The 13,555-nt window shown below is 47.8% G+C and overlaps 1 protein-coding gene across 7 annotated transcripts in view; it reads right to left on the bottom strand.

The window, feature by feature from the left end:
* Positions 1-13,555, bottom strand: part of LOC118290409 (protein eva-1 homolog A) — a 221,191-nt gene that overhangs the window by 25,605 nt on the left and 182,031 nt on the right. For 5 of the 7 annotated variants that reach the window (XM_035618055.2, XM_035618057.2, XM_035618059.2 and 2 more), the window contains one exon: positions 12,996-13,139. In XM_035618055.2, coding sequence (XP_035473948.1) covers positions 12,996-13,139 — 144 coding nt within the window. Of the gene's footprint in view, positions 1-2,115; positions 2,135-2,370; positions 2,852-12,995; positions 13,140-13,555 lie in introns of those variants that run through there. The other 2 variants (XM_035618065.2, XM_035618068.2) reach the window with 2 other exon arrangements.

Below are 13,555 nucleotides of genomic sequence, written 5' to 3'. Positions count from 1 at the left end.
CAGAACTACGGTCGGTAACGTCATCTTGTTAACAGAAAACTGTTATGTATAATAACTAAGACTGGGCGACCCTGGCTGCTATGACTGGGGAATGAAGTTGGTAAACGACACTCGAGTCACCGCAGGGACATTGAGGACATTAATTTGAAGAGAGAGTTTGGGCCAAAACCATATTGTTAGTGGAATGAGGACGTATGATAATGGTGGAGGAATTATGGAATGGGATGTGGGGGGTTGAGGAAGCCCAGCAGTCCAGCTGGGGAATGCCAGGAAGTGTTTTTTGGGGGGGAAAATCACATCTGTTTTGGCTATCAGGAGAACCCCCTCAACGTTTCACTTCACAAAATGACTTATTTTTTAGTAAGGGACACATTCTGGAAGTAGGGAAGAAGGAAGAAGGAAGGAAGGAGGGAAGGAAGGGGGGACGCGAGGCAGGAAGGAAGGAAAACACCCCTCCAGGAGAGTTGAAACCATTAGGAATGCATGCTGGGTTTTTCAAAAAACAGAGAACACAGAAGGATAAAAATCAAATCAAGAGCAGAGAAGGAAAAAAAATGAGGGTCTTGGAAAAGGAAAGAGGCCTTCGCTTCTCTGTGAGAGAACCAGGCCAAAGCTTAGTACGGTGCCAGGTTCCATTCAGACTAGACAAAGTAAATAAAACCGTTTAATGAAAAAGAGAAAAAGGGAAGCGAGGAGGTGGCGGAGCGAGCGCAGGGGTGTATGGAGCTACGGGAAGATGTGAAGATAACGGGGGGGGGAGCACAAGAAGGTCTGCCGTTCTGTTTTTACAACTGCGCAGTCGGCCTTATCTGATGGCCGGACGCAGATTTACACACATTATCACAGCACTGTCAAACATGAAGTCACAGCCCTGTGTGTGGCGGGAGGACGGGGAAAAAGGAAAAGCAGGGGGTAAAGGACAGAGAAGTCCATTCAACCCATTCACTAATCGTTTTTTCTACTGTCATCGCCATCTCTTCCTCCATGTCCACATCCCGACGGCTGAATCTGGAATAATAAACAAGAGCCAGTGAACGTCCAGCTAATCGAAATGTGCGCCGTAGTGGGCCGGGCTTGTTCCTGGTCCCGTTCCTTATATGCGCTGTCAGTCTCGGGCCTGCCCCTCTCTTCTCGTAACCGAAACCACACACTAATTCATAAATTACAAACAAAGAGTCCCTTGTGGTTTGGGAGGGACCGGGGGGCCGGCGCTGCAAACTGGCGCTATGCGGCAGCGGCTGCGCGTCGATTAGAGGGAGACCTGGTTGACGGGGAGAGGTAGGTGTGGGGAGGCCGGAGCACCGACCTACTGTAAACACATGTTCACACAAACACATCCACAAGCACGCACGCACACACGCCATCTAAACACTTTGAGTCATTTCGGAGCCCAGGAACTGACTGCGCCATTGTCTGGTCGAACCCGGCTCACAGGGTCCCTCGGCCCTGTTCACGAGGGGTGACGTGTGTTTGGGTGTTGTGCGGCGGAGTCAAGCCTGCGGTGTGTTGCGCCCAAGGCAGACGTCTTTGATGGAACACATGTCGAGTGAGGATTAAAACACCCGGCCAGCATTTGGAGCGTGTGAACGACTTGTTGCCCCTTTTTGGTTTTCAGCCGGTAGTTTGTTCCAGTGCCGACGCAGGCGACCAGCAGCTCATTGGGATAAGAACACTGACCACCTTCGAAAACACACACACACACAGACACAGACACACACACAGACACAGACACACAGACACAGACACACAGACACACACACACACACACACACACACACACACACACACACACACACACACACACACACACACACACACACACACACAAAACATGACGATGTGATGAGTATCACCGTTCCTATTGAAGGTACCCATGTTGGCAGGGTGCTGTCAGGTAACGCTTTAATCGTGTGTATCCAGGTGATCTCATCCGTCCACAGGTGAAACTGTCAGCGTCTAATCCAGTCAGTCAACCTGGCAAATCTCCCTCTCAGCTCCTGAACACTTGTTTCCTCATGTTTCACAGGAATTCCAAGACACTCCAGACAGACAGACAGACAGACAGACAGACAGACAGACACACGCGCACAAACTCACACCAGTTTTAAAACTCACATGCTCTCACATCCTCCAAAAGCGGGAGCTGAAACCAGCGAGGGCATCCCTCAGGGCGCCGCGAGACGGGGGATTTAAAGTTTCTACTGACGGATTAAACATCCAAAGCTTTTGAGACAGAAAAACGAGGAGGACGGTCGCACTCCTGAAGTAACACAAGGTCTACTACACAGCTGAGCGACCAGCGTGAATAGCCAGACCACAGCAGAGGAGATTTCAAAGCGGTGCTCAAACACAAGACGAGGTGACACTTACACGCTCATTGGTGAACGGAAAATCCTCCGGGGTCCGGGCGGTGACTTTCCCCTCGAGAGCGTGCGTTTTGTGTGTGCCGCTGTCTGCCTTGTCAAACACTCCCGCCCCGTCCTCCTCCTCCTCCTCCTCCTCCTCCCCTCGGTCCCGCCAGGAGAGCTAGGACCAGCTTTGCCGTGAAAACAAGCGCTCACGTGAATAGTCCACCGTGGGTCGGGCCAGAGGGAGAGAGGGGGAAAAAAGGTATATATACACCCCCTTGTAAAAAAAGGTATGCTCCTTTATGGTGACTCCCACTTTTTGTAAGCCCAGTGGAGTATGAAAAGAGAGTTTCCTCTTCTTTTCTTCTTCTCATCCGGAGAGAACAACCAGTGAGTGCTCCTCTAATGCCTCTCTTCTTTTTCAGTTTCACCCCCTTCCTTCCTACTCTCGGGGAGAGGGAAAGTTAAACCCGGCTTTGGACAACTGGAATGTGACAGCAGGAGAGAGAGAGAGAGAGAGAGAGAGAGAGAGCAACAGAGGGAGAGAGAGGATGAGGTGGTGGTGAGGGAGGGAGGGAGGGAGGGAGGGAGGGAGGGAGTGAGTCTGCCTGGGAGGGAGGGAGAGAGAGAGAGAGGAGTGGGACATGTAGTGTCCACCTACACATCCCACTGCTGTGTGAGTGAGCAGTCAAAGAGAGGTGGAGAGGGGAGGGAAGGAGCGGGGCGAGAGAGGAGGAGGAGGAAGAGGACGACGAGGACGAGGGGGCTGTGACTGTGTGCATGAGTGAGTGGAAGAGAGAGAGAGAGAGAGAGAGAGATGAAGAAAAATAACAGTCAATGTGCGGCTCCAGGAAATGACCTGAGAATTTCATCCAACTGGTGGGATGTGGTGCGGAAGCTGGTACCGGCCGCTCCGGGCTGCATGTGAGTGAAGTGCCACAGCTGAGCAGTTCAACAAGAGAATATATACTGTACACACAATGAGATTATGTCTGTGGCTGTGTTAGGCAGGGCTGCGCCAATCAATGAGCTGGACTGGTTTACACAGCAGTACAGAATTTTTCTTATATTAGATTTCAGTACATTTGTCAGGTGTTTGACGAAACAACATATTCCGTCATGTCCCCTGTAGCTCACAGGTGTCAGTCACCGATTCAGAGCGCTGCGGCTCCCCCTGGGGTACGGTGCGGATGTTTTCTCTTTGCGGTTTCTTAAGTCCGATCAAACCTTTGCGATTCGTAGATAAGAGCCTGGGCAGTGTTTGCATTCAGCCTGCCTTTGTTCTCGGTCAGGTATTTCATGGGAAGACACTCGTGACTCTCAGCGTACAGTCTGTCTCTGACTTTAAGTTATGTCTGCTGAACAAGCTTATTGGTTTTTACTTTGTGCGGGTGTCATTTACACTGCGAGTCTACAGTTACCCGATGAAACTCTCCTCCGCGTGGATCTGCAGATCTGCAGAAAGATTTAAATTCATCTTTGCAGAACTCCATTTCCAGTTGGAGATGCCTTGGGAGTTTCTCCCTTTGACTCCCACCCCCTGACTGTCCCTCCCACGCACACGCACACACACGCACACACACACACACACACACGCACACACGCACGCACACACGCACACTAATTCTCCCCTCTCCCTCGCTCTCCTTCCGAGTCCACCACAGGAGGGAAACTGAAACCAGCCACAGACTGGAAAGCATTAGTACCAACCACCCCCACCCAAACCCCCCGCACCCCCCTGTGATTCAACACACTCCACATACAAGTGAACGAGGGATCACAAAAAAGACTAGAGTCGCTATTGGGGGGGGGGGGGGGGGGGGGGTTGGTTGTTTTTTTGTTTGTTTTTGTTTTGCCATGAGCACAGTGACACGAAAACAGTAGTGTACACAGTTTACGAGTTTGCGAAGCCGACAAAGTTGGCAGGCGAGTTCTCGTCCAGAGCTTTGCTTATTTTGCAGTTTCCAGCCCAACAAAGAAGCAGTTGCTCATTTGGGGGAAAAAAACAAAAAACAACCCACGGGATAAGGAGAGATGTTTGTGTGTTTGTGTGCATTCAGTTTTGTTCATGTGCTTGTTTGTGCCTTTTGTTTTTTTTATGTATTTAAGTACACATTTGTGCACATGTACACATGCATTTGTGTGCAAACACGCAAGCGTATGACTGTTGACTTCACCGCACGCTTCTATTATCCCACATTTCTAAGGCAGACAAACGGCCTAGAGCCAAACGCAGAACATTCCTCCGCTCTGGAAAGTGCTTCCTATGTTGGGGGCGGGAGTGATTACAGGGACAGAAGTGGCGGCAGCGTAGCGACAGACCCCCAAAATGATCACCGGGCGGCCCTGGTTGCTCTTTTCTCTCACAATAATAATAGGTGCTTCGCGAGGATGAGACCTATACGGGCCACGCACAGGACTGAGTGGGTCAGTATTGAGTCAGCAAGAGAGACAGGACGGAAGACTGACATTGATTATCCACAATGTCATGAGACACGATGAAGATAAAGAGGAGCGGACGAAGCAGTTAACACATCTGACATTCCTGCCAATCAGACTAACACACTTAGCATGGACTACAATGGCTGCATCCACCTACTCCACCACTCTGCATCTAGATACGACACTGTGTTAATAACATCAGAGGATCACTGCATGTGGGGGCTTATCTTCTCCTTCTGAAAGCAGGTGATGATGCACACTTCAACGTGAGCCCCAAAAGGTCAGAATTGAGTTAATCGCGCTCGGCGCGCATTGGTCGCCCCTGATCCTATCACGCTTATCCAGTCACCTGCGTTATCAGTGCAGGCCTCTGATGTTCCTTCCCCGTCGTGTTTACCAGGCAGTCTGCAGACAGAGCAATCAAAGCATCTGGCTGTGCACACAGTTCCAGCTTCCGCTAAACTCTGAGCAACCTTTTCTTTTTCTATTTTTCATGGGCTGGTACCAGCAACACCAGTGATTAGACGCCAAACCCTGCAACACAGGCTCGGGGCAAAGAGGTACTTCAACACAAACAGGCGAAATGATTCACAATCGAGGAGCGATAACAAAAAACAAATCTTTTGACAGTGATTGAGCGATCCTGTGGCGTCGTGAGTTGAGCGTGAGTGTTTCACCTGAAGGACATTTTCCATTCTTAGGACTTACAAAGTCTAGACACACAATTTCCTTTTTTTTCCTTCAGCGTAAGCACATCAGAAGCTGTAATGGGTCCAGCTTTAATTGGTTTGCTTCAATGGTCTTAATATCGTTTTGTTTTCTTTATCAATTTAAGAAATGCACTTTCCGTTCACCCACATTTTTAAGAATCTATCTGAAATCATAGTTTAACCGTTAAAAGCAACTTCAGTAACAGAAATGAGACGTTTGAATAATACTGACAGCATAAACCATTTAGGCCCAAAGTAAAAAAAAAAAAATGTTGACGTTTAGGCTAAGACAGAGGTCCACAGGTTGTGGGGTTCCCGTATACAAGGGAAAGGAGCACATTGAGGAAGCAGTGGAAACATAGTAAACCAAATGTGCCTGGTGAAAAAGCTGTACATGGGCAGAGAAGGTGAGTGAAACATGCGAGGGGAAAGAAAGGGGGCGAGGGAAAATTCGGAGAAGCTGTGAGAACTTAAAAGGGAATATAACGCCTTGTTTTTTTCCAAATCCACTTTGTTCAAGATTTATTTTAATCTGATTAAAGGTCTTACAGACCCCCCCCCCCCCCCGGGATCACATCGGCTGGGTATTAAACTAGATTTGTAATGTATGACCACACCGCGAAGAACCGAGTGTGTTCGCGTTCGGCGGGACCGGGAGTCGAGTGTGATTTAACCCTGGGGTTTTTTTTTTATTCCATCGGTGTGTTGTTCTTGTGCGCCCACACAAACAACCAGTAATGTAAGTCAACGCTACGTGGTGCGGGGCAGACACCGGCTGAAGCTGACGGAACGCGCTGGCAAGGCACAAACCCACAACCACTAGCATCAGCAAATCGCCGCGGCAACAGTGCATTCCCGCCAAAAGAAGAAAAGAAAAAAATCCCTTTCATGTGTCTTGTCCTCCTCCAGAGAACACACCCTAAGTGGATTTACCAACTTCCAGCCAGTTTCAGTTATCATTTTCACCGTCAAACTTTTTCTCCTACAATGAGTCAAACCGTGTGCTCGGAGCGACAGGAGAGCTCCGGAGCGATGAGGTTACACCGAACCACACTCAACGCCTTCTAGGGGCATTGGCCTACACCGACTACACAGCCACTATTAACGCGGCACCCCGACACACGCAGGTCAGGCGAGGTCACGTGCAGTGGGTTTTTCTCGCAGCGGTGCTCCTAAGAGCGCCAGCTGCGGCTGTTATTCCAGGCGTTTCTGCCGAGTCAGGCTTGTGTTACGAGGCGGGGGAGCGTTCAGAGGGGCCGTTTCATTCCTTTCTGCTTCCCTCTCCGTCTCGGCTCAAAAGGCCGTTTCTTAAAACACCTTCTGCCAGGTTCTTGGTTTGTTTTAGTCCAATAAAAGACTTAATTGGCGGGGTCGCGGCCATATACTGCATAATAAGAGCAACTCCTCTGATGTAACCACTTAAGTATTTGAGGGTGAACTTAGGCCATTTTCAAAATCTGTCTGTCCCTTAATATGAGAACGAGCTCAAACTATTTTCCATTTCTTTTAAAGATACTTGTAAGGTACAATGAGAGTGTTGTCAAATGTGCAAAAACATTACATGGCTAAATATTAAGAGACAATCAAAAGTTCTTGGTTTAATGACTGACAGCAAAATGAAACACAGGGCCCCGTGATGTTTTTTTTCCTTCTTTTTTTTTCCACTTTTGTTCCCTGAAAACTTCAGTCAAGCGACACTGAAACCCATGAAGTGAAGATGTTAGAATTTATTCCGTGAAGTCCGAGCCGAGTCGGGGAAAACTGTTCTTCACAGTAAAGTATTGTTGTGAAGGCAGAAACACAATTAAAGGCTCAACTGAAACTGATCCATCTTCATGTATTCCAAAAATAAATGAATCATATTTCTGCAATATGAATTCGTCGGACGCACGTTAGAAGTCTTGGATCACATGTATTTCTTATGCAGGAATTAGGGGATACATTCACATATATTCCTCACGGTTATACAGTAAAGCTTTGCGGGAGGTCTTTACTTGGAATGGATCAAAGTAGAAGCGTTCAGGAAATAATGGAGAAAAAACCAGACGAGAATATATGAGGTGTGAACCGTGCTCGTACAGTTTGAATGGGTTACCACAGAGACGTGACGGGACCTGATTAGAGACCCGCCAGACCGTGGTCTAGTTAGACATTATGACTGTACTGAAGACTGTCCCACGTTGCCCGTGTGCACAGGATCCTGGGGGAAATGTTTTCTTCCTCGAAAGCTGTGCACGCGTGTGTTGTTCCCTACAGCTATAGGATGAGCCACAACGGGGGGGAATGGTGGTGGGGCCCGGCGGCAGCAGCAGCAGCTACTGCCTGCCTGCCTGGCTGGCTGGCTGGACTGCAGCAGCACACAACTGGGCCAAAATAAACATCTTCCCCACAGTCTCCTCTGCTGACATGACATGGTGGTGCGCCGGGGCGGCCGGAGGAGTCCGCGGCTGGCTCGCAGCGGTCACGTGTGCGCCTCCCGGAGCTGCATTACATTACATTACATTATAGCTGTACATTAGTGCCTATGTGTCCGTGTGCATGCCTGCAGAACCAATTGGGACAAAGGCAAAACCCTCAAGCTTCTGAATTACGTCTTTATCTTCCACCAATTTTCCCCTGTTACATCTAAATCACCCCCCCCCCCCCCCCCCCCCCCCCCCCACGCTTGAGCCGCGGGCAGGCAGCCACATGTCTCCACTGCTCGGACCGCGTCCATTAAAAACACCAGGAGCACAGACCGTTGACCACACCTCTGCCGAAGCCTTCGGTTTAGTCCGTGTAGTACGGTGAAGCCGGCAGCTTCTATTAACAATTATTAGTTTTACCCACAGTGGCACAGAAAGAAACAATATCCCTGCTAAGATACTTTAAAACCGATGACTGATCATTAATTCTTTGTGTCCATCATCCTTAAAATATACCTCCAACATACAGAGACAAAGAACCACTTACTCTCACATTCACACCTGTTTGTTGGTTTATTTATTAGCAGTATCAGGCAAAAACTAATAAACTGATTTATACCTCCACTTGGTGGAGGGATGGGGCCTGGGCCTGGGCCTGGGCAGAATCCATCCAATTTTGGTGCAGATGCAGATTAAACGGCAGATCGATGAATATTTTTTTCCACTTTCTTTAACTTTGTTTCAGGACAAATAAATAATTTAGGCTTTGAGGCTACTTCCTTTTTTAACCGCTGGTTAAAATGTTCTTTAAAGTGGAGTTGAAATTCCAACATTTTCAAGGACAGGAACCGCTCGCTCCGAGGGTCAAGAATGAATTTTAAAGCCACAGTTTAAATTTAAGCCGCCCTGAACGAAAAGTCCTGAAAGTGCTCCAAAAATAAAAGTCAACATCTACTGTAGTTCGGTGACAACTAGGGAAAACTCCATCTGACGATAAAGGCTGTGTGATGTGCTCAAAAGCTCCAGCAAAGGAAACCAAACAGACCATGAGCTTTCCATTTTGCTTTAGTAAAAGGTCTATTGCAGCTAGCAAGTGGAAAATCAGTTCAACAGCTGAGCTGCTGATTTTTGCATCCGGTACAAAATCCATAGTATAGAGGCTGTAGACACGTATAGGAAAACAGTTATGCAACAATAATGGGCTCATTATACTTTCATTAGGGTTTTTTTTTTTAGGGATCCTATTTCCATTTCGAGGTTTCAACCTCAGGTTTGGAAACGCCTGAGTTGCCTCGTCCATCAAACCCCCCATTTACCTGCCCGGGGTCCAATGTGAACCAGCTAAGTGCCACAATTAATCAATTTCCTCCTCAGCAATTAGACCCGTTCATTAGGTTTTCCATGACAGAGTGTGGTTCAAAAGAGGCTGTGTGGCGTGTTCAGGGCGATACATTACGCCGCAGTGAACACTCTGGAGGGGAAACGACTTGGAGGCAAGTTTGGGAGAGCGAGGGACTCCTCTCATCAAGTCCCAAGCATGAGTACTTCATAGGAGTGGGAAAGCGTTATTCTCTGGGACAGGAGGCCTCGATCCGGGACTGACACAAGGAGGAGGAAGGGGCGGGGAGAGCAAGTTTTTTCCGGCTTTGATCCGATCATCATCATCATCATCATCATGGACATCCATAAATCATATTTATGGATGTCCTTCGTGGTACAAAGACACACACGCCTGCAGGAGCAGGATGCCCTCGAGCCGTGTCTCTTCGCTCAACAAGACACAGGAAGGATGTTGACAAATATGAAAAATGATGTTGCGGGACAGAACTCAGACGTCTGGTTGAGCTGGAGCTGTACGAAGACCCTTCCCATAACTGCTATACGAGCACTTTACCAAAAATACACACTCACACTACGCATACAACATCAGCCATGATATTTAGTCAAACGTAAAGACGTACACAAATTGCAGAGAGTCAGAGTTTTTCACCCCAGCTTCAAAAGACAGAGGTCAACATAATCAACACGACATTAGAAGAGAGAGACTTCAAAAGGGGGCCGCATTGGAACCTGGCTTTTTGAAGAGAAAATGCCCCAAAGCAGGCTCATTCATCCATCCCCAACGGTCGCACTAAGGGGGTAAATATTTCCATGTTTAGGCTACGAATAATTTGCAAGACAGAACGTATCGCTACAAGTTTATTCTGCACCTTACATTGTCTTAAAAACGATGACATGTCAAATAGTTGGAGCTGAAAGTAAATCTGCAATGGGGCTCCTGAATTACTTTTTTTCTTTTTGACAAATAAACAAACCATGGGGACTTCCTCCGGCGGGGGTTTTAAATGAAGCCTGACAGTGGCGGCTGAGCAGAGTGTGTGTGTGTGTGTGTGTGTGTGTGTGTGTGTGTGTGTGTGTGATCTGCTGGGAGACTGATGGCAGGTTTCAGACCATTTGCTGCTGTGTTATTGCTAAGAAACGCGTCCACCCCTGGGGCTGTGTGAGCAAGAGGCAGGAGCTCAGAGGGGTTGATGGCTTTATAAATCACAGGCGAGCCGGGGGCCGATAGTGGGTTTATACTGTGAATCAAACATGTACTCCTGCCTGCCTGCCTGCGTGTGTGTGTGTGTGTGCGTGCGTACACCCAAACACCAAGTTACTCATACGCACATACTCAGCACTCATTCACGCAGATATATAGACTTGTAAAACAGTTTCCTAATTATTCTGTTCTTGCCAGGCGGCACAAGCCACTAAAATAGCACTTAGGTCATCACAGGACAGGAGCGATTTTTTGGTGGGTTACGAGTTCCGTAAAGCAAGCTGTCACACAGAAACACCCAGAGAAACACACACACACACACACACACACACACACACACACACACACACACACACACACACACACACACACACACACACACACACACACACACACACACACACACACACACACACACACACACACACACACACACACACACACACACACACACACACACACACACACACACACACACACACACACACACACACACAGACAGAGGCTGTTTTCAGACATTAACTTTCAGAAATTGTCCGGATTAATTCGGTCCCGACATTTTCTGGAGGTTTAACGTCCACATAGGACGAACGCAGCACGCAACCGTCCAAGTTAAATCAGCTCTCAGCAGTGTATTTGTTTACAGTCATCTACACGCCCACTCGTTTGCTATGAATTTTCCAGAGATTTTCCTGCTGTGTTCTCACATTCTCTAGAAAGTTTCACATGGGGGCTGGTAGGAAAAGTTACGCCAAATGACTGGAACAACATTCCTGGACATTTGCGTTCTCACATACAGCATCTCCCGAAAAAATATGGAAAAACGTCGGGGCTATGCGCTTTCAGGAGACAAGGCAAGGACTTCATTAAAATAATGTATCGCCCCAAAGACCAACACTTCCTCAGGATATCCGAAAAAAACCAACCCTTTTTACCCATCCATGGGTTAACGTATGTACTAATCTGTGCTTGGTAATTAAACTATATCCATCAAAAAGTACTCTCAGGTTTAAAGGTTTTGTGCCATCAATCACTAAGGAGACATCCCTATATTTATCTGAAACAAAACATTGTACAGACCACCACACACACACACGCGCACACAAACACACACACGCACACCACACACAAACGCTACCAATCATGTGCAGACAGACATCCTCCGCTCTCTATTCCGACACAAATGGGGTCAATTCTACACACACTCGACCACCAATGAAAGAGGATCCCCCAAAATTACCACTCTGCTGGAGCCTGGAGCTACCAGTGACTTCATGTCTACAGCAACGAGACTGATTTACTCGCATCCATCCGCTCTCAACTCTGACCACAGCCCAGAAAACCCACCTATTACCCCCTCACAGCGCGCGCACACACACAAACACACGCACGCACGCACGCACACACACACCTCGCCTCTGTCTGTTAAACGTTTACACCAGTCCACATCCTTCCCTTTACTCCGCTGCCCCCTTTCCTCAAAACACACTCGCACATCAGCTGACCCGACTCCTCGTCAGAGCTGTGAGGAGAGTACGTTGTGTTATCAGTGACAGATAAGGAAGGTCAGACGGCGATTCAAGCAAAAAAACCGACTGCGTAAACACTGCCGAACAGGCTGTGTACTCTTGTCCGCACTGGCCTACGGTTCTTGAGATAAAGGATGGATGGATTCTTGAAGAACTATCTGACAATCGCACATCATGTGGACACAAAGGCCCTCGGGGTGGTGGACCTTACATAGCAAAACAATGACTCGTTAAGGCCCAGTGTAGACACCAACAAATCTCATCAAATGAAGTCCTTGGAATCTGGACTCATCTGAACAAACGTCACAGCGCAACATTCGTCCTGCTCCAGATCTGGATTTTGTGTAAATGATTTTGGTCGGGTTTGAGACGCTCCAGGGCCACGGAGCTGATAGATCAACTCTTGGTGCTGGAGGCGACTGGACAGTGTGTGTGTGTGTGTGTGTGTGTGTGTGTGTGTGTGTGTGTGTGTGTGCGTGTGTGTGCGTCTCCAAGCACGAGATTAATGAATTACAGCCTTGACAGTTCAGGATTATCCCAGGGGTGGGAAACAGATTAAAAAGGAAGATAATCATGCTCCCTCATCCGCACAGGCACAAGGTCAAAACAGAAGATACAATGCCAGATTTCTTTTCCTTTCTTTTTTCTTTCTACATTCTGGGGATAGAAAACAAGTTTTGAAGCTTTGAACTTGCCATTCCTCGCTCACTCTTAACAAAAACAACTACTTGTATGGTCAAAAAACAAACACAGAGACCATCTAGAGTCTCAAAAGTGAGCGTAGAGGTTGATGTTCCTTAATGAAATGCTTGAAAAGAAAAATGAAAATATAGAGTCACCATATTAGAGATAGTCGCTGGTCTTAAAAAAGACTTACAATTATTCTCAGAGTATAACAGAGCCTATTTTAGGGCCTAACTCACCACAGACATAGACTCGAGTCAAGTTTTAGTTAGTGAACACCGCCCCCTGGTGGCAGAAAAATAAAAGCCCCTCAGCAGGGGTGCGTTGGGACTTACCACAGGTGTAAATGACACTGAGGTACTTCCTGGTGCCAGAGTAACACGGATCTCCGAAGTCTCTGGTGGAGGCCCGCACGAGGCAGCTCTTCTTACCCTGACAGCGAGCGGTGAGAACGTGCAGAGCCACGGACGACTGGCAGTCTGACAGAGACACGGGGGGAAGGAGGACGAGATCACTGATTAGGTACACGACACACAGGTAAAAAAGTAAAACTCCCATATTTTCAATAGTCACATCTGTTCTGGCAACACAAAAAAAACCCAACTCATTTCTCAGGAAGGTCTCAGGAAAAGACTGTAATAGTACTCGAAGTTAAAGGGAAATGGAGCTGATTATTTTATTAGTTAGTCTGTTGACAAAAAATAATTTGGATGATTTAAGCCATTTGCAAAAAACACTGGCTCCAGCCACTCAAACGTGAACTGAAGACATATTCAATGTTTACATTGCACGTGATTCTCTTGCCTCCTGTTGAGGGTTTGATGGACAAGCAGCACTTCGGCCACAAAAGGACTGCGTGAGTCTCTGTCAGCTTCAGTGGAGATGGACCCACGCA

The sequence above is a fragment of the Scophthalmus maximus genome, chromosome 18 (assembly GCF_022379125.1).
Source record: "Scophthalmus maximus strain ysfricsl-2021 chromosome 18, ASM2237912v1, whole genome shotgun sequence".
NCBI lineage: Eukaryota > Metazoa > Chordata > Actinopteri > Pleuronectiformes > Scophthalmidae > Scophthalmus > Scophthalmus maximus.
Note: the sequence above shows the minus strand (reverse complement) of the source record. Positions and strands in the feature narration are given on the sequence as shown.